The 23339-nt window shown below is 35.1% G+C and overlaps 1 protein-coding gene across 21 annotated transcripts in view; it reads right to left on the minus strand.

The window, feature by feature from the left end:
* celf2.L (CUGBP, Elav-like family member 2 L homeolog) overlaps positions 1-23339 on the minus strand; it is a 271162-nt gene that overhangs the window by 222091 nt on the left and 25732 nt on the right. For 3 of the 21 annotated variants that reach the window (XM_018250632.2, XM_041584878.1, XM_041584876.1), the window contains exon 1: positions 20521-20786. In XM_018250632.2, coding sequence (XP_018106121.1) covers positions 20521-20594 — 74 coding nt within the window. In that variant the 5' untranslated portion in view covers positions 20595-20786. 21 annotated transcript variants of the gene reach the window in all.

Consider the following 23339-nt stretch of genomic DNA (forward strand, 5'->3'; position numbering starts at 1 on the left):
CGATGGTCGAAGTAGCACAAAAAAACTTCGAAATTCGAAGTTTTTTACCTTCGAATCCTTCACTCGAAGTTAGTGAATCGGCCCCTTACAGTACATACCAGTAAACATATAAAACATTCAAAAAATGTATTTTTTCTGATCACACAAAGAATGTGGAACCAGTACCAGTGGGTCACTGTAGTCACCCAATCACCCATGTATTGCTTGATCAGTGCTTACTGTGCACTCCACATGCTGGCAAAGTCGTTGACAGATTTGGTTTCTGCCAACTGGATCAGACAGCTGCATCTTAAAGATAGAGAACTCTACAAGGGATTACCAGTGAAAGAACCTACATCTCAGTCTGTGAACCGCATTCATATTAAATTATTAAAAATACAACCGGGGAAGCATTGCTCATTTCCCCCCCTGATTTAATAAATCAGCTCATACAGTTTTTAAGTGTAGTTTGTTCTGCAGAGATGTAAGAAGTTTGCTTAGTTAATTACAAATGTCTAAATGTTTAGTGCCCCTGACAGCTATTCTGATCTGACCTAAAGAATAAATTGCCTGGAAGATGGCATTCATTTCCTTGCATTGCAGCTTGGAAGCAGCAGATTTACATACTTGTAACAAATATACTTCCCATAATGGTGTCATAGGGACAAAGCTGAAAATATTAATGCCATATGGCATGAATAGGATCCCCTGCTAAGCAAACATTTCTCGTGACCTTATAGTCAACCTACTGATTGCTAAGGATGCTGGGATTTTTACACAAACAGCTAGAAGCTCACACAATTCAGATTTCAATATAACAGGCAATAGCAGCATTGTTAATGCACCAAAATGATGCAATGCAATAGTACAATGATCACTTCGGAGTGCAAATGACATATTATGAAAAACAGCCAGACCTGCAACTTTCTAATTGTTTCCAACACATAATTTCATAACTCCTAATCAAAATCAACAGCAAAAGGCAGCAAAAATATATATTTTTATATACTGTAATGGTATAATGGCAGAATTACAGCTTTAGCTTGTGAGGAAGCATCTTTAATGAAGTTGCAGAGACAAAAAATCTCAAATTTAGCCATTATTAAAACAACAAAACTGGTGATCACTGGCTGTAAAATTCCTCATCCCTTAATTAAACAGCTCATTAATGCATTTGGAAAAGATAGCGGTCATGACCAGTCTGTAAACTGTTGACTTGTAATGGTCTGTGCACAGATTTAATGGCATTTATTTCAAACGTGAACTTCCCCAAAGTAATTCATTGTTAATTGCATCAAGCAATGTGGGTAATGCAGATCTCTCTGAAATCAGCAGAACATTGGACTGCAAAACACATAGATGCGTTCAGGACATTGGCACATGCTCTAAGAACAATACAAAGCTGACAAGGTCCACTGACCATAATAAGAGGCATCTGAGGGGTTAGGCCAGGGCCAAGAATTATGATTTAATGGAATTACATAAATTTTACTTTGTACTGAGAGGTATAAATCAGCCACTTTACAAAGTGCTTGGTGTACTATTACTAATAAAATAAGATATATTTAGTTAAACAGATGCCTTACAGTGAAACCAGTTTGTTTTAATATAAGGAGAAAGAGGACTAAAGCTGCATTATTATTTATTTTCCTTAAGATTTAATTAAAAAATATATTCTAACAGGCTGCTGTTAGAAATTCCACTCCTGTCTTCAACCTTGGCATTGGCCATCTCTTATGTTATAATTGACATGAGAGGAAGAGGAAGCTATCAACAGTGTCATCAATAATAAATACATTTTTTAGAATTGTAGTTGTTAAAGGAAGAAATAATAAATATACATTATGCAACTAATGTTTTTTTATTATCCTGGCAAATGTCCAGTAAAGCATGTCATGTCAATAGGATCTGATATAGATTATAATAAAATGTAAAAAGTCAGAACGTATGGATATTAAGCACTTGAAAATGTGGACATAACAATGGCAAGACCCTAATTAAAAACATAGGATAACATAATATCTTTTACGAAAAAGCACCATTGTATGTGATATATTATGGTAAATTAATAAGCAATATGCTACACGGCCAATTTACTGACATTATTGCTGCCTTTTTTATTTTCATTAGTAAAAGACTTATGTTCCATGAGTTCTTTGATTGTCCGGAAACCCAGGTGTGGAGCAGGAATGAAGAACATACACTGGTAGAATATATTAAAATTTTCCAAAAAACGAATCCATAGTGTCTATGCATACCGAAGGGGGGTGCATTAGGTAAATCAGAGTTCAGAAAAGCAGTAGGCAAGCAGCAATAACAATACTGACTACTGGTATGTCCATAAGTAGACACCTTTGAGAACAGTAGTCAGTGCAGACCATCAGAGCAGATGGCAGGCTGAATGCATGATGAACCATGAATCAGACTAAGGGTCAAAGCAGGCAGGAAGATAAAGGCAAGCCCATTGGTCAGGGCAAACAGTAAACAAGGCCAAAGATCAGGGCAGGTGGCAGGCTGAAAGCAAGACCATGAAAAAGGCTAAGGGTCATGGCAGCTGGCAGGCTGAAGACAGTTAATTGGCCCAGAGGTCAGAGCATGTGGAAAGCAACAACACAGCTCAAAGACATGTCGGGTGTTAGACCAAGGAAATCAGTAGGTAAAGAAGAGGAATGAGACAGGCATAGCAACTTAGAACTTATTTTATAGTCAGTAACTCAGATAATTAATAAAATTAGTAAGAGGAAGGTTTCTATAAAGCACCTTATTTGGGGAACTGCCTGCAGGTAAGACAATAGGAGGTAGACACACAGGGGCAGATTTACTAAAGGGGAAGTGGCAAACTCTAGCGACTTGACACAGGGATATTGACAATTTACTAATGGCCGCAGGCTCCAATTCGCTAGCAAAAGAGACAGGCACTAGCGGTTATTCACACTCTTTGTCAGGTGACAATTTGCTCTGGCGAATGGACATTACTCAGCAAATTCAATAAAGTGCGGATTTTACTGAACATTTCCTCTTTCGCCAGAGTTGCCTTCGCCACCTCAGACCAGGCGAAGTGCATTAAAGTAGGCGAAAATGCATCAAAAGTCCAAAAAACGCTGTTGACATTTCCTTTTTTCAGACTGATTGCCTGCAAAAGACTTAACCTTTTTTTGGGTAACTGGTTTTCCCCATACATTTGCAAACATATGGAACATTAGTTTTACAGTAGGCTCATGTGTAGGGCATTAGAATAACTCTATTGTCTTTATTAGGTTCCCTGGACATGAGTTTAAAATAGTGTCATTTGTAAGTATATGCACTACCATTTAACATGAAGACGTGCATACAACTTTAAATTTCCCACCCAATCCAAATTGATCTGAGTGCAAGATCCCTAGTGAAGTTTTGCTCGGCAGGAATGAACACTAGCGCATCTTCTCTATCAAAACTCAACATTTTAGTGAATTAGCATAGTCTGAGTGAATTTTCGCCTGGTGAAGTGTTGCACTGGGTGCGAAGTGGACGCTGGCATATTTCCGCCGGTTAGTAAATATGCCCCACAGGGGCATAATTATCAAAGAGTGAGAAGAAGTTAGAGATCACCACAGTCCTATAGACTGAAATTCCGCCTCTCCATAAATTTCTATGGACATTTTAATAGAGTATTTATCAATGGGTGAAAGTGAAAGTTCATCCTCTGATAAATATTTCATTCTAGAGGACTGTCGTGATCTCTAACTTCACTCTTTGATAACTATGGCCCACAGAGAGAAAACGTTTACTAAAATTATTAACATGCCTGAACTCACAAAGTCCTATGTGGCTCAAACAGGGTCCCTGGTTCTAGACAGAGCAGGTCCGGAGATTAATATGGCACACAGTATAAAAGCATTATGAATACAATGAATAATTTGAATTATTCATTGTTATTGATCATCAAAATGAAAATACTGTTTACTTGCCAATGCACTTCACTACTCAATTTCATCTGTACCTTAGTAAGTTGTAATTCATAAATTTTATTATAATTAATTAAGGATACAGCCTGCAACAAGTTAAAGCAACCCATGGAAATGCCACATTATAATCTCTTTGTTTTCTCCTGTCTGTTGATCTACACTTTGATATTCAACTGCTGAACATCACCTGTGTGTATCTCTAAACAAAGAGAATACAGGATGCATTGTTATCAATGATCTGTAGACTACCATTTCTAGCTCTTAACAGCAGCATTTAGAAATAGGAAGTGCAATCGCTGGCTTCGACTGCCTATTACATGGTCTATTGAGACACTCATGTTCGTGGCTGAACTGCATAACAAGCACTGAAACACAAAGGGTTCATTTAAAGTTTCTTGTATCGTTTTTCTGCCAAGCTACTCTCTGTTAAAAATAGATGATGCCTTTACATTATAAAAGCAGAAAACTTTCATTTACTGCTTTCACTTTTTAATTTATTTTGCTTTTGCATGTGAGTTAACAAGTGATTTCTATGCTTTTTAAGTCCGTACATGTGGGAATTTATAAGAATGAGGCTACTGAGTGATAAAGGAAAATGTTTTTTCTCAGCATATGTTTGTCCTATTTTTATACTTTGTTATTGTATCCATGTGATAATTTAGTAAAGAAGATACTACAGCTCTTATACTCAGTAAGCTTAACAACACTGAAGGTTTGATTTTTCATTAAACTATGAAGCCTTTGAAAGGGGATGTACCAGAAACAAAGGTATTAAATAGAAATAACAAAGTATTGTTTTTGATTAACAAAATGTACTGCTTAAAAATGATTTCACATTAACAAACTAAGTTGCAAGCGCCTAAAATGTTAAAAATTGGACACTTTTTGAACCATTGCCAGTAAGATTACACTTGATTTCACTTTAGCTTCTTTAAATGTAAAGAAAATATGGTGCATAATAATACAAATAATAATAATATAATACATTGTTCATATTACTTACAGGACCATTCAAATTCTTGACAAGTGGCAAATCTAGATCTAGATCAAGTTGCACACCAGCAAGAATCACATTGTTCCATTCATTTTTATTGATCTAAAAAATCTGAATGTTTTAATGAACTGGGAAAATAAATAAATAAATGAAGTTGTTTGAGATTATTCCCATTGACCTCTATTGAACCTCACCAGCTTTTACTTGCCAATTGTGATGGGCAAATTTGGGGCATTTCGCTTCGCTGAAAAATTCTCAAATTTCCCGTGAGATTTGCAAAACAGCGATAAATTTTCGAAACGGCATCCATTTTTTTTATGCCAGTGAATTTTTGCTGGCGAATTTTCATGGCATTTTCGTGAAGGTTTCGTGAATTTAGTCGACGGTGGCGAATCGTGGGAATTTGCACCTGGCGAATAAATTTGCTCTTCACTACTTGCCAACTTTATTTTGCCGACTTTTCTCAGTATTTTCATAAATAAATCCCAACTATTCGTGGTTTCAGAAAATACTCAAGAATTTTTTTTTCCCATCTCATCTGTATTTTTCCACGGTTTTCTGGAATCATGGAAAAACACTAACTTAGTCTTCTGACTTTAATTTGTTCTCTATTTCTTTCTACATTTCTCACCATTGTGCTCCTATACATTCATAAATGAATGGCCTGCCAGGGATTATTATTATGGAATATTATCAATACACTCAACTTTTAGTTAATATTTAACCTTCTGGCTATTTTATGTGTCATAAAATAATACTGGGATGGAACCTGTTTTACAAATTGCTCTTGTCCAAAAGGAAGGCCATTTCAAATACATTTTTAATGTTTAAAGTGCGAAAACAGAGGAACCATGTTTTTTTGTACCCACAATCCATATTCTCTTATTAAAAAGAAAAGGGCAATCCTTCAAAATGTAAGAACTTTTTGTTTTAACTAGAAAACTATGGGAAATGCCATAATCCTGAACTTTCTGTGTAACTACTTTTCAAATACTAGATACTATACCTGTACTCATTCGGGGGACACATATTACGGGTAATTTTGTTCTATACTTACACTTCTTTCTCTCTTTAAAAACTTTTGCTAGATTGAAGATTGCTAGATAATGTCCAAACAAGAGTTATCTAATATTATGCATTTTTATACTTTGATAAAATGGAAGTTGCCTATTTAATGAGGTTTTGGATTGAGTATATACATGTAATGCAATAAATTGTGTTCTATTATGTGTTTTTTCCAGCAATGAAAACTGTTCGTACAGGCTTGAAAATATAATTATAGATAATGCTTGCATGACTAGCAGAAAAACAATGATCACAAGGGGCATTCAAATTCACTCCAATCAAACCTACTTAGACAGCAAAGTATGTGTTCTGGCTAAAGTGAAGACAATTGGAAAAGATATACACTGTGCCACACTTCTTAAGCTTCCCAAAACTTCACCTGAATGGTCATTGCAAACATAAATAATATATTTCAAAAGATGCCAAAGCAGATTGAAACTGTAACTAAAAATGTTGTCAATCTTGTCAACCTATATCATGCCTCATCCACATGTACAGAATACCAAAAAATGTATGCCCTGCACTTTTCAATTTGTAGATGTCCTAAATCTTATAAAAGTTATATCACAATAATAATGAGATTTTCTGATTTCCTTTCTTGTATAGGTTATTGTTTTATTTTTATGTAATATGTATGTTCAATTCATACAACTATGTATTGTACAACACTGCAGAATATATTGCGCTTTAATCTGTTTTATAAATCATAATATAATAATAATAACGGTATAGATTAAAGAATTATATAGAATAAAATGGTATAGACAAAGTACAATTTAAGATGGCCTTACAATCATAATTCAGAGATTAAAATGCTAAATACGGCTGGTGGATGGACTTCATTGGTACATGTAAAGGGTCCTCAGTTAGATCTCAGTCATAGTTTGATCTCATTGCCCTGCATATGGCACTATTAGATATGCATAAACTGCTCAAATCTTATACTTAATTAACATTACTAGTTGTGTCAGGCTGGTGACTTTAAGGGGGTTATTTATAAAGTTGGAATGCAAAAAAAAAACTCAAAAACTTTTTTTTACAATGAAATCCTAATTTTTTGTGGAAAAAAAAGTCAGAATCCGAAAATCCTCCATCTCAGACCTGCCGAAGTTGTTTATAAGTCAATGGGAGAGATCCCTGTCCTATTTGGAAGGTTCTATGGAACACAAAAATCTGACTATTTTGGGCAAAAATCCAGAAAATGTGAACTTTTTGGGAAAAAGCCTGAAACTATCGAGTGATTTGGGAAAAAATTGGAAAAAAATCATACAATTTGGCTTTTCACTCGATTTTATTGTGTTTCTCCCTCATCCAATTAAATTGTGCTTTTTTTAATAATGAAAAGGTCCAATCGTGGATTCTAGTTTGGTCAGACTTATGCTAAGTTGTACACTTATATTTTTAATGTAAAGTGGATACAGGATACATGGAGGGAATTCTGTTGGTCCTTGCCAATATTTAAATGTAGATATGAAAGACAGAATTTAAGGGCACATTTATCAAGGGTCGAATTTCAAGTTTATTGGGGTTTTAGAAACTCCCATCAACTCCCATAAACTCGAAATTTGAAAAAATCAGACCAATCGAAATTTATTATATAATCTATTTTTTTTTTTTAAATGGGTGAATAGGATCGAGCTGCAAATTTTTTAAAATTATTTGATTAAAATGGGAGATGCCTTCTTGTAATTCGGAGCTTTCTGGATAACAGGCTTTCGGGTAACAGATTCAATACCTGTATTGGATATATTTTGCATTGCAGTTGTTTTCATAATTTTCATTTTGTTTACATATATTTTTAAATTCCATTCAAAACAATGTAAGGCAAATGTGTAGAGAATTATTAAAAATTCTTATATTTGCCCTATTGCTATGTTCCCATAGCAACAGAAGAAACAACTCAACTATTTGACATGCAGGGGAGGTAATGAAGGAGTTCACAGGAAATCATGTAACAAAATAACAGAAACAAGCAAGCGTTTGTAAGGTTAGGTAAAATACAGTGAGGGGCTTGAAGAAGGATATAGAATCCATTTTAGTGGGGGCAGCTTCCTGTTCTTTCACATGCATTAATCTGAGCATGAAACTTAATCCTAGGAGTTAATCATGCAAACATTACCTACAGTTACAGTCTAAACCTGCAGTTTGTGGTTGCATGGCTGTCCTTAAGAATAGTCCACTTATTTAAGCCGTTGATTCTTTACCATATCTTAGTTCACTTGGCAACCATGCTTGACATAATTTACATCTTACATTGTACTTAACAACCGTTGTAACATTTTGGTCCTCATTGGGACCTTTCTCAAGTTAACGATCCAAGTAAATCTAAAGGCTTGAAAACTCTCACACTGAAAATCAAAGCAAATTATCTCAAAGCGGTCAAATTGAAAGGGACCAGTGTTAATGCTCAACATTTATCTTTGATATGGTTGTTTTCACAATAGCAATATTATTATTATTATTATTATTATTAATACTAATAATAATCATACAATTAGCAGCTGATCTTATCCCCTTGAACAAAAACAGTCAATATTTGAATCTAAAAGTAACAATTACTAATGTATCAAAATGACTTTGAGATATTTTTTGAGTAGTAATCCGAGCCATTTTCTTTATAATCCTGCATGGATAAATTTGAAATAGAATTAAGTTTTGTTTTTCAATGTAGACTTTTTGGGCCTTTAGAAATCCTTTTTTTTTTTTTAATTTTAAAAGGACATATCTTTTAAATATCAGGAAGCATTCACTCAAGAAAATTCGCTTAACTACATGTAATATTTAACATTTCCTTTCCCAATCCTTTCTCTAAGTATGAAATGAACATTGAATCATAGAATCTTCACTCCTGTAACTGCCTGTTCTGAATATGAATTACTATCAAAATATCTAAAAGGAGGAACGCTTACAGTGTATTCCCTAGGGCATCATAAAAAAAACAGTTGTCATATATCAGCATTCAATAGGGGTTTTAAAAAAAGGCACAGGTTTAACCCATAACGTATTTATACTAGGTCAAGACACATTTTCTAAGTATATTTGCTTTAGAAGCTCATCTACATATACAATAATTCAAATTGGTATTCTGCGTACAAATCCTACTTCTAAAATTACCCCACACCACTTCCTTCCATAATGAATGTTTTTCAAATCTATTACAATTTCATGTTCTTTTATTCCCATATTGTAAACTCCTACCTTTTCATCCTGTTCATCATGAAAAAAGATTTTCTGAATCACTAAGCCCTTTAAGTTGCACTGCATTAATTTTATTACAAAGTTTATTTATTATCTGGGGCTTAATAATAATGTAGGGTGTTACATTCCATAGGAAATAAGAGTGTTTGATTGCTCAAAGCATTCAAAAAATTCTGATCAAGTGAAACACTGATCTGCTTAAATAAACGTGTCAATACTTTCCTGTGTTTATAAAGTGTAAATAACTTAGGATCAAATATCAAACTGCTGAAAAATCCCCCTGGATTATACAGTTTGATATTCTATAAATCTGCCCCGTGTGTCATATAAAATGCTCACCTCACTATTTATGACCATGAAGACATGGATGCTTGCAATTTGATCCTTCAGCATTGTTCCTATACATGATACTCGTGCAGTCTTACATGCTTTCGTGATTAAACCATAGATCAAGAGAATGTCACATGAAAACTGACTCTCTTCTAGCAGAGAAGCTCATTTTTACAGCTTGGTACAAATTTGTATTGAGGCATGTAGGATATAATTCAGCTAATGACTCAACTGGTGAAGCTATGTTTGTAATTCAATGGGCCGCAAAATAGGAATCTAATAATACCTTTAAAGGGATTGTTCACCTTTACTACCTTATAAAATGGCCTATTTTAACAATTTTTCAATTGGTATTATTTTTTAATTATTTGGCATCCTCATCTGTCTGTTTTCAACCTTCAAATGGGGTAATTGACCCTGGCAGTCAGAAAACTATTGCTCTAATTTTATTGTCATTAATACATTTTACTACTTATCTTTTTTTCAAATGCTCTCTTATTTTAATTTGTCTTTGATTCAAACCACTGTCTGATTGCTATGGTAAATTTGACCTTAGCAACCAGATAGCTGTTGAAATGATCAAAACCTAAATAATTCAAAAACAACAAAAAATAATGTCAAGACCAACCCCAACGCACAAGAGTAACATTGTGTATGCAGTGCAGTGCAGTGAGGAGTGCTCTGATTTGTATGTGGGGGAAACCAAACAACAGTTACACCAGCATATGGCGCAGCACAGAAGAGCCAGCTCCTCTGGTCAGAACTCAGCCAAGTACCTACATCTAAAAGGACACACATTTGAAGACTGCCAAATCCAGATTCTAGACCAGGAGAGTGACTGGTTCAAAAGAGATGTTAAAGAAGCCATATATGTAAAAACTGAAAAACCAAGTTTGAATAGAGGCCGGGGGTTTGGCATCTATTGTCTGCCACATACAATGCTGTTTTGGAAGGTTTAATAACACATCAAAGCTCCAATCTTGCTAATACAATCAACACCTAATTTAATGACATCATTGTGGATTATTATAAACATATATGCTGATTGGAACAACATTCCAGAGGATATATAGCGAAGCAAGATCCTATGTACAAGTTATTCTGATTTGAGAAAGCCAATTGGATGACTGGTGAAACGTCTTCAAGAAAAACACAGCAAGTCCAGTTGATTTGAATTATTTCTTTAGATATACCATGACCTGTATGAATAAGAACTTTCACAAACCTAGGGGCTGATTCACTAAGGGTCGAATATCGAGGGTTAATTAACCCTCGATATTCGACTGGGAATTGAAATCCTTCGACTTCGAATATCGAAGTCGAAGGATTTATCGCAGATAGTACGATCGAACGATCGAAGGATTATTCCTTCGATCGAACGATTAAATCCTTCGAATCTAATGATTCGAAGGATTTAAATCCAACGATCGAAGGAATATCCTTCGATCAAAAAAAGTTAGGCAAGCATATGGGGACCTTCCCCATAGGCTAACATTGACTTCGGTAACTTTTAGATGGCGAACTAGGGGGTCAAAGTATTTTTTAAAGAGACAGTACTTCGACTATCGAATGGTCGAATAGTCGAACGATTTTTACTTCGAATCCTTCGATTCGAAGTCGTAGTCGTAGTCGAAGGTCGAAGTAGCCCATTCGATGGTCGAAGTAGCCCAAAAAAAACTTCGAAATTCGAAGTTTTTTTACTTCGAATCCTTCACTCGAAGTTAGTGAATTGGCCCCTTAATGTCAAGACCAATTGCAAATAGTCTGAGACAATCATTGTCTACACATCATACTAAAAGTTAATTGGAAGGTGAATTACTTCTATAAAGCCAGTATTGTCTAGACAACTACACTTACTTGTTTAGTTGTGTATGAGATATTTAAAAATATCCCACAGTAGTGAAAGTGCCAATGAAATTTCATATATGTTATTATTGGAGTTTAATTTGTCAGAATTAGTTGACTGTTAACTATAGCCTAATTGAGAAAAAAATTTAAGTAGGCAAGTAAACATATTCATGTGGATAAAAGTAAAAAAATGGCTTTTGTACCTTTATTGTTTCCAGTGTATATATGCAGTTAGTAGTCAGTGCTGTAACATGCTTATTTGGCACAAAAAGTGAGCGCAGCGTTATGCTAATACATGGGTCATCAGCACTTCCCACAGGCTGCCGATGAATATGCTAATCTATTCCATTATTGCAAACCAGAATCCTGAATTGTCACGTCTGCCATTACAAGTATACCTCTAAAACAGTACATTGTCAGGGAATTATAAAGCACATTGGAAAGCTTTTTAATATGATGAAGTGCTATTTAAATAAGCAAAATCAAGCTATAAATAAAAAAAATCCAACAGTGTGACAGCTACTATGCTATGCCTATGTGGACAGTAAGGGAATTAAGTCCCCTGCCAATGCATAGATATCCTATAGCCTTTTTACGGCAACCGAGGAAATGTACATAGTAGTATTTTAGCAAATGCTAACAACATATTGCAGAAAACCCAAAGTCAGAAATGCATCTCATCATTGTAAATCCTATGCCTATGGCAAAATATCTAAAAATTGAAACTCAAGTGATAGCCTTTGCCAAAACTCACAAGGGACAGAAAATCCATGTGGTACTCTGAAACGAGTAGTTTAGCTAAGAGCAAGGTAATCTATATAATGTAACACAGCTACCATTTTCTGACAAAGAAAGGAATGGAATGGATGTTCTAAAATCTGATGTGTTCTCACTTCAGTTTTTAAATGTGTATCACGTGTATACCTCTGGCAATATAAATCACGTTGTAACCCTCAGTGTAGGTTACCACTGTCACAGTATAAAGTATGTAGGGTAAATGGTGTAAAATAATATGCCAATCTAAAGTGCCTTTACTACTGTCTATTCAGGTGCATGTGCTATATAATAAGTTAGCCTTCATTGTTGCACTTAGATTGGAGCAAAGTTCAGGCTTGAAACTCTGCTGTATATGCACCACTTTACTCTAGTTTAGTTTACTTTACAACTTTACAAGGCAGATTACAAAAAGAAAATTCAACTGTGTACTCACACACGCACAGATTTCTGCACATGGTACACATGTGTGTATCACTGCAGAATGCACAGATTAAAAGGATGATTCTGGGAATTCTCAGGTGGCCTCTAGGCCTTTGGTCCATTATTCTGATACTACACGCTCAACCTGTGTATTGCTAAATTCATTAATATGAATAGAACTCATAATAAGGGACGATTCAGAGCCCTGAAATAGCCTTCCCTTTTCTGCTCCATGAGCGAGGTGGGGGTGCATTGCTAGTGCAGAGGGTGCAATTGCATTCAAGAACCCCGCTAGAAGAACAGAAGCTTAAAAAAAATACTTCATTCAGCCTCTCACAAGAGGAGCCTTTTTGCCATCCCACTGCCACCTAAGGAATTGTTCTCAGCTTGCCTCATGGCAGAAGCATCCCTGCTTGTAATGTTAGAAATGAATAACTTGAATTACCTTTCATTAACTGAAAAACATAATCTTGCCAGATCCTGTACCTTTTATCTTCTATAATCATATTTTTTTTCCAAGTCATTTATGTCTACTAAACGCAATTTGAGAGCTTGCTTGATCTGTCTTAAAGAGCTACTGTATCCTATTGACAAACGTCAGGAACCGTTTCCACTCACATTAGTTATTACATAACATTGGTTGATACAATGTATTATGGAAAAATTTGAAATTTTAATCAGAAATATGGATACTGCACATTTAGAAGATAGAAAAAACAATATAGCTAAAACAGTAAGTCACTAGTTCTGCAGGTCTAGTAACTCATATCACTTTAATGTACCGTATGCGTGCCTTTTAAATGCAGATCAGTAAATGCTTCTAACTTATATGTTAACTATGGCCTATTAGCATTAGAGAAAGTGTTTCAGATTGTCGGAACAGCTCTCAGTAAACTGTAATAAAAAAATTTATGAAAAAAGAAAACAAATATGGTATATACTGCTACCATTTCAAGTTGTGAAACTGAAGTCACAGTCACCTGAAGAGCTATTTTGAACATTAACATTAACATTAACTTACTGCTGTAAAATAACCCTGACTTTTGTCAGAAATTAGTGGTATAAAGATGGCCTACATCACATGGACACTGATGTATAAGTCTATGTAAATTTTGGAGAAACAGAAATTGAACCTTTTTTGCCTGTGTTGCATAATAATTTTACATAGTTAAATTGGGTTGAAAAAAGACAAAGTCCATCAAGTTCAACCCCTCCAAATGAAAACCCAGCATCCATACACACACCCCTCCCTACTTTTAATTGAAATTCTATATACCCATACCTATATTAACTATAGAGTTTAGTATCACAATAGCCTTTAATATTATGTCTGTCCAAAAAATCATCCAAGCCATTCTTAAAGGCATTAACTGAATCAGCCATCACAACATCACCCGGCAGTGCATTCCACAACCTCACTGTCCTGACTGTGAAGAACCCTCTACGTTGCTTCAAATGCCATGTTATGCATGACTCTGTACACTTATATTCATCATATAAATTGCTGGTATTTTGCCTTTAGAAATGAAGATTTTAGGAAGCTTACTAAGAGAAAATTATTTTGTTATTACAGGTAAAATTATTAAAATGTCATGATCACTGAAATATAAAGATAGAAAGAAAACCTGATGTTTTACCTTGTGACATTAATTACCTTCTAAATCAATACTGAGGGGCTTGCTCTTGAAAGCTTACAATCTAGAGAACTTAATATCTTGTGTGTTTACAAGGGTCCGTTACAAACTGACCAAAGTATAAGGTCGCAAATAGAAATGACCCTAGAAATGGTTCCCCCATAAAGACACTTATAGGACATATTTGCGGAATGACTAATTTATCCTTACAAGTTTGTCTTCAGTTTTAGACACCCGACACTTGAGTTGTCCATAGAGCCTCATAGACCTTCTCTATGTAGCGTTATCTTAAGACAGATATTGTGCCATTATATGTATTCCACCCTACTTTGGAATAAGATGGTTCCTCTGTCCTGGCTTTAATTTACTTTGTTAGATGGAAGATTATATGGGATATAAACAATATTTTACTGATAACTATGGCATGCCAGTGTCAAAAACACAACAATAATACATTTGTGCATAGAGACAATTAACAATTTATTGCACTTCTTCTAATCTAAGCAACCCTAGATTAAATTTTTCATTTGCTTGATTATAGGAGACACAGATCTTCTACTTTCAATATGAAGACTGTATGATCTCATGTTACCCTAAAATGGCCTATATAGAAATGATGACATAGATTGAGATGAAATACTGAGTAACCAACCTATATAGGGTCAGAATGTTGGTAGTTTCAGATACATAATCACGCATTCACATACCAGCACATTCCTCTATGTTAAATGAAAATCATCGAAGCTAATATGACTTTTTTTTTAGATTCCTTATCATGAACAGCTGGTTGTTTAAACCATCAGATGTTTTTGCAATTTAGTTTTATAAAGTAAATTTGAGCTGAGATGATTAAATTTATTCTTGGACCTGTTCCTCATATATGCATATTTAGGGTCATTGGGGGAAAATTGTGGCTGTGCAGATAGAAGCAGCTGCATAAAATCCAAGTGAACCGATTAAGTGTAGGATTGAAGAGTAACATTCTTTGAGTACAAAGACATTTTCTGCACACCCATCAGGCTCTTAAATAATAAGCATATTAATGCTTTAGCTGTCAGAAAGGCTTTGTAAGCCTCTTCCAGCAAAAGGCCTAAATGAAGTCCATTCTCTTTTCTGTACTAACGTAATGCAAAGTATGCAAGTCAACACCTGCATAAATGTGATTCAACCCCCTCCTTTTATTAAATGCCTACCTTGCTGCTTTAAAAATATAAAAAAATTGAATGCCTGTGCCTACAAGGTTGGACATAGTCTCAGTTATAAACATTCTTTATAGTAATAAACTCCAACTATGCCGATTAAAACATATTTGATCTTGCATTACTTTTTTGAAACATTATTGTTAATTCAAGCTTTAATTGACATGACAGTGTATTTTTATCAATGCTATTGACAGCTCTTTGTCTTTCATCAATGCTATTGACAGCTCTTTGTCTTAACACTAGGGTGAGAAGATTTCTCTCACATAGAAGACAGATCCCACTTAGTGGATAAATGGCACCTATATCATTATTCACAAAAAATGTGTTGCAGAATATTTCAGCTTCATTGAAAAGAAGTGAATAGAAATACTCATCAAGGGAAACAGCATTTTAACATCTAAGATGAAAGAAAAGCCACTGAAGTATTGCAATGCTCTAGTGGCCAAGGGTTTCACTACACATGGTGGCCAAGGGTTTCACTATAAATGGCAGTTGTTTATGATATATTGAACAATAATATCTCCCCTAGTAGAAGTAATATTTGCTCAAATAATAGAAAGGCGTCTCTCTGGTTAAAATGAAAAGGTGGTTTATTCCAACAGGTTACTGACCATCATTACCTGACGCGTTTCTGGAGTAACTCCCTTAATCATAGGCTGAATCTGAAGCCTATGATTAAGGGAGTTACTCCCGAAATGCATAAGGTGATGATGGTCAGTGACCTGTTAGAATAAACCACCTTTCAATTTTAACCGGAGGGTCGCCTTTCTTTCCTTTGAGCAAATATTACTTCAGTGGGAACGCTGATGGCAGAGCAACTGGAATAAAAATGGAGCTACACTAAGAAGAACACGCAGGGGGTGAGTTTTGGAGCGGCCTATATCTTTTTTTCTAGTAGAAGTAACACTGTTTTTGTTATTATTTGTCTATATATGTATGTGACAGTGCAGTAAGATCCACACTTTAATGAAGATGTACTCCTTTCTCTGTGTTTCTTTATGACTGAAATTCCCCATGTAGATTATAAGCCCCAGGGAAAGCGACATAGGCATCCAATATATGTTTACTGCCCTTTGCTCTGTATTTAATGTCACCGCTACCTGTAAATCAATATGAAAATACATGCATATGTAAATAATCATTTGTGCACAATGTTTTAAACTGGAGAACATTTTAAGTTATTGTTGCTGTTTGGAGGATTATATTTTAAATTATTTGGCATGCATTAAAATCAGAATCTTACCATGTCACGGCATTCAAACAGTTAGAAATACTAGCCATTAAATTGCAGCCCTTTTCAGTACCTTTCTTTGCAAAGTGTCACGCATCACATGGATCAAAACATGTTCTACTGAACCCTTTGGACTTCATACTTATCGTTAAGGCCATAAAGCTGATAACTGATTTTATTTGAAAACTAGAAATATGAAATGTAGGACCATTAGACCAGGCGATTGCTTCTAATACTTGAAGTCAGTATGGTAGATTAGCGACAATATATTACGGAAGGCTATGCTTTCAATAAGGAAGATAACGATCATCTGCAATCTAAGCTAATGAAGTACCACAGTGATCCTATCATCATTTTTTCAAGCTGGTTCCTGAGCAGGACAAAATATCTCATATGGCGAACATGGCCATGATCACTTATGGGAAACTGTTTGTTGTCTCTCCTGTGACTGAACATGCAAGGATGTTGAGGGGGGTGGCGGGAGTTGCAGTTAAGGACAGAATTATAGAATAAAAATTCATGACACACCATGCATTCTTCTTACACCATACATTCATTTTACAGAAAAATACATTTTAACTTGGTGACAGTTACTGTCAACAAGATCTCAGTCTAAAACCTTTTGCTTATCACCAAACTCTCAAATAAACAAATGAAGATATATTCCATCGAGTTAAAAGAAAAATCAATAAAAACAATTATGGAGGAACATGGAGGAAAGCAAGATTTAAAGCTACTATAGGCGGCAAAAGCAAAATCTACTGATACATATTTACTCCAGTGTTCCGGGCAAACTGCATTAGTTTCAAATTTAGACAGCAGAGTTATGTGTCTAGATGACAAATGAAGCATTCCCCTGAAGCTATATATCTTCAAAGCTATTCAGATCATCAGCAAAGTGTAATGTTCACATTAGTATTAGGATAACTTCTTTAGGGAGGTTTGTTTTAGGTGACCATTGCTGTTTGAAGTCAATTGGCACTAAATGTCCAACATTAGCTTAACTGACAAGAGAGCTTAGTAGCAAAACCGTATTTCCTAAATGAGGCCAACTTGAAGAAATGTTATTAAAGAAAACTGTATAGTAATCAAAAACAACTGACCAATAATGTTTGTAATAAAAATCAGCTCTACAATGATTCCCCTCTGGTTATGCAGTGTTAAAACAGAATGAGCATTTAGCGATAGAGGAGCATGCTGCTTTCCTCTGCTGTTTGAAATATTATATTTATTACCTTACTTTTAATGATTTAGAGTCCCACTGGTCATCTCATTAGTTAAACCCTCCATCCTCTTAACTTTTATCCAGCACAAACATTGTTTAAAACAGGGTACAGATTTCTGGGACCTGTCAGTGGAGTGCTGAGGATTTTATACATAATGTTAACATAAATGTTAACAAATGCAATCATTTACTGTATTCAACCTTAATAACAATGCTTAATATGAGTAATATGATACCTAGTCTTTGCAAATGTTCACTGAAGAATCTTTCATAAAAGCAAAATGTTCCCTCACATGCCCAAGGTGAAAATAAAGGAAAACATGCTAACATCAGCATAAAGTACATTCAAGTCTGTATATTTCCTAAGTCTCCTTTTTGTGTAAACTATTATAAAATAGCAAGGTGGAAAACATGCAAAAGATCTGGCTACATTGAATTAAATACATATCCAAGGCATAAACTGAATGTTAAACAGAACCAGCACTGATGACAATGTTCTTTCTCTCTCTTACTCTCTAATATTTTATTTATGGGAAGATTCTAGACAATATTCAACTGAATTCCTTGCTGTCAAAAATAATAAAAAGACCAGTTCAAAGGAACAGTGATGCAAGCCATCTTATGGATAGTAATCATTTATTCAAGACAGAGAAGGATAAACAATGTGCCATCGACCCAAAATAAAAATGAGAGCCAATGCTTGTGAATAATTATTGGCATACGGATATGTATAGACATACAGTTGCAGGTAGGCTGATAATTAATATTTATATTTTTAAGTATAATTTGGAAGCGTGTCTATGTACAAAGCTTGGTATGTGAGGTTGAATTTCTCATTTTGTTTAGTGGGCTATTTGTCAAAATGGCATTCTCTATACCATAATTAACATAATAGCCTAAAGCAAAAGTGATTAGTGTTTAAAGGTGAATGGTGTAGCAATTATTGTGGGCAGGGTGTCATCCTGAAAATTCCAAGATATTTCTAATTTTAGTCAACTGTGGGATTTGTAAAGATTTTAATTAGTAATAAAGAAATGCTGTACACAGAAAATAAAATGTGTTTTCTGGGGCAGCACTAGTAATTTGCACTGAAGTATATTAGAAATGTTATTTATACATTTGCCTAAGAAATCGTTGGTTTTCTATTTACTTTGCTATAGAACAGTACTTCATCATTATTAATTATCCTGCTCAGACCAGATATCATGCAGTGAAATGCAGCAAATGTTTCCGGTGAGCTGATATTTAGATGGCCTGAGGTTCACCTCCCTGAAGTCCCACGTGCAGTTGTTTATGGATTTTACTGCTTTGTTTCAGGGTAGAAAAAAAAAAAGTATTTCTGCCTTTAACTTTCCCTTTACTTCTTAATGGACATATACATTGGAGGAAACATTCTCCACTGTCACATAGGGAACCACATTAATGGCAGTATTTAGAAAAACCTTTATTTTCAGAGTGGCTTGGCTCTGATTGTGAACTCATCATTTGGAACAAACAGTTTAGCATCCTCTACATTACTGGCAACAAGGATTGTATGAATCGAGTTGGCTAACACATGAAAGCTTTCTTCTTCCCACCCCCATAGCTCAGCAGCTTAAACAATAGACTAGTATTGAATCGCTCCACTCAAAGGCTCCTTTTCCAATGTGCTTAGCAAAGCAGCAAGCAAGCACCATTGGGGAAAGTTTGCTTCCAGTAAAATTGATCATAAAACTGTGAATGGCTCTTCTTAGGCTTACATAAAAATGAATCATAGCCGGCAGTTATTAGAACATATATTTGCTTATATTTATAAATACATATTCAGCCTACATCCCTGTGAGATTTTTTTGTTCCTGAAAACCTGTGATTAGATTATACGTGAGCAAGTATCCCAGTCACTAAAATGAGAATCTAGCGTATTTCAGCATATTTGGAGGGTTTTTATTACTTTTTTTGGATATGACCTTGTATAAGAATGCAAAAGGGGAAAAAATAACCCCAAACACAGGCAACAATTTACCTAGAACATAACAGTTTTCTCCTAATTAAAGTCTTCCTATAAAGTAGGAAGGCAGACACATTCCAGCTTAAGTCCCTGCTTTGTTTATAATATCCCAAAACATACCATATTATACTCTTCCTGCAGAACAGTATGAGACTATTAAGGATCATTAGCTTTATTTAGACATCAAATGACCACTACAAATGATACATGGGGTTTAATAGTGTGCATTCAATGCTTATTATTGGAAGAAAAAAATGGTACTATGATCTTTTTTTATATATTTATATGCACTAAAATAGCACATGGGCAAAACTATTTCGATTTTTAAATATATCTTGTAATTAAGGTCACAGTAATGAATGGCATTTCCATTAGTAAAACAAAAAGTAAAAACAAAATATGTGTGTGTGTGTTTCACTTATATAGGCTGCAATAGCTATGATTATTAAGCAACACATCATTAAAATATGCAAAGTGGTTTTAAATGCATGATTTGTACTGGCTAAACTCTAGACATCACAAATACAGAGGACTCTTAAAAACTCCATATATCCAGGGGAAGTACAGAATGGAGAGGTAGAGCTGTCCTGCTTTTGTTTTGTTGCCTTTTTAAAAACATGAGCATTGGAGCCTGCATGCAGCACAGCACTGTACTAGATATGTTAGGAAGCTGGCTCTGTACTTACATTCTGTCAGAAACTAGCAAACGGCTATCGACCATCATATCAGGAAGAAAATCCAGCTTGAATGAAGAAGTCATGTTCTTGCTTCTGCACGCCGTTCTGCTCTGGCAAATAAGAATGTTTCTCTGCTTGTCTGATTCAACAACAGTGCTGGCCAAGAGACAGGCAGGGACAGGTGCAGGAGGCCTCCCCAAGGCAGCAGCCAGAGCCGGCAGTTGTCACATTCTCTCCCCCTCTTGTTTTCCTCCAATCCCTTCTGAAATCTACTGCTGAGGCAACTGTCTATAGAGTACCAGGTGCTGAAAGGGGAGGCGGAGCTCTTTTCATACTGCAGCTCCATTTAACCCCTGCACCTCGTGCATTCTGTTATAATCAGTACATTTCTCCCTGTTGCTTGATTAACATAAATATACAGAGAATATATATATATATATATATAAATATATATGTATGTCTGTGTGGAAATAGTTATTGCAGAATAAATAGACACAGTAGATTAGATAGATAAATAGATAGATAGATAGATAGATAGATAGATAGAGCCTTAATTTTTAAAATATGCGTTAAATGTGGAAATGATTTTACAGTATGCCCATTCCAGTTTTAGTTAACCATTTCCTACTGCTTGGGCTGAGTAATGACATGTTTTCTTTTACCGTCCAAAAAGCAGAGGTTTTCTTAGTAGACAATACAGCGTTACTTCATTCATATTTTGATATTAAAGGCATATTTGCGCCCTTTTAAGAAAAAGCGGGAATAACATTTTATAAGCAATTTCTCATTCTCAAATGTTCCCACCTATTTTCATTTCACCTTGAGCTTTTTAAACAGATGCTTTCATACAAAACGTGTTGCAATCGCGCAGCTCTGTCCAGGAAACAAAGTACACAGCATAGTCTAGTCATGCCTACCTGTACCGATATTTTTTTAGTTTTTCAAGAATTCATTTTCACATTTATTTTATAACATGACTTAATATTGAAAATAAGCCACATCATGGTCCATGCAAACAAATATATATATAGTTATGGAACCTGTTATCCAGAATACTTGGGACCTGTGGTTTTCACGATAGGGACTTCTGTACAATGTGTTAAAAAATAAGCATCTACATGCTATATTTAATAAAGTGTGTAGACACATTGTATAGCTTGCCAAATGTTTTTTGACCACATGTGGCCTTCCTCATGGCAGTATAAATTATCCCTCCCCCATAAAAACACCAATAAAGTATATAGACTGATGCCACACAGGGTCAGGTAAGGCTTCATACATCTTAATGGTGCCAAAAGGTGTCTGTCTGGAATAATATCAGCACACAAGTTCCAAACATCAGATCACTAATGTAAATACGTACATCATAATGTTTAGGGGGAAAAATCTGCAAGATGAGACCATTTTATGATTTAATTGAATATTTTGTTGCTATAGCAACTCCTGGGGCATGTCACCTGTATTTTCCTGAATGTTTTCTGAAACACTTGGGTGTGTTTGTGCTAGTGACATTACGGTACAATGTTAGTGCTTAAGCTCTGGTGTCTTTGTACTTACTGTGTGTGTGTTGCTCTGCTTCCCAGGTGTGCGAGTTTTGATACTATCAAGATGCCACCAATTCTGGTGTGAAAATGTATGCCACGTGGTGTGATTCCAGCAACACATTTATATAACTCTTTACATCATTAGCAGATACATTGTACATGTTGCACGTGACTGCTAATTGTCTGTAGCAGCTGCACAGTTGCTGGACTTTAGGGGGAGAGGAAAAGATCGAGAGTTTGGTACTAAAGTCACATTTATTGTGTCTTTGTTAGGTACAAATAGGTACCATTATAACAGTCACATAGGATATTGAGAAGAGAAAATGATTTGCCATGGCTAAATAACAACAGCTGCACAAACAAGTTACAAGTATATATTTTACTTATATCCACCTGACATGGTGCAAATATTCTTTAGAGCAGTAACCCATAGCAACCATAAGTTTGCTTTTATTATTCTACCTACACTAGACTGATCAAAGCTAATTGTGGAATGGTTGCTATGGGTTACTGTGATTGGCCAAATTTATACCATATTATTACGTTTAAGTGGCAAAACTTGAAAAATAATTATTTTATGTCACTGAGTTTGTTAGTGCTGCTCTGTGTGGCACATGTGTGTGTTTTTTATCAGAGCATGGTATATGATGTGCAATTCAGTACATGACATTGTTTCAAAATGAGAGTATTACAAGTATGGGATCGGTTATCTGGAAACCCGTTATCTAGAAAGCTTCAAAATATGAATAGTCTGTCTCCCATAGATTCCGTTTTATCCAAATAATCCAGATTTTTAAAAAATGATTTCCTTTTTCTCTGTAATAATAAAACAGTACATTGTACTTGATCCCAACTAAGAAATTATTAATCTTTATTGAAAGTAAAACCAGCCTATTGGGTTTATTTAATGTTTACATGATTTTCAAGTAGACTTAAGGTATGAAGATCCAAATTACGGAAAGATCCATTATCCGGAAAACCCCAGGTCCTGAGCATTTTGGATAACAGTTCCCGTAACTGTACCATGTACTTTACACAGTAAAACAAAGATGATTAGAATGCAATTCAAGGATCCCTCTCCTAAACTTAAAATAGAACAAGATTTTAACCCCACTTTGGACATACTGCAGTAAATACATGTTACAAAATCCCAATATCCTTAGTTAGATGAAAAACAACTGATACTGCTTAAAGCAGGGGATTATAGTTTCTTGCCAGCTGTTGCTAAACTACAACTGTCAAATTTCCCCCTGAAAAATATTAGTTCCCAGAAATTCACCTATT

Source organism: Xenopus laevis, chromosome 3L, assembly GCF_017654675.1.
Source record: "Xenopus laevis strain J_2021 chromosome 3L, Xenopus_laevis_v10.1, whole genome shotgun sequence".
NCBI lineage: Eukaryota > Metazoa > Chordata > Amphibia > Anura > Pipidae > Xenopus > Xenopus laevis.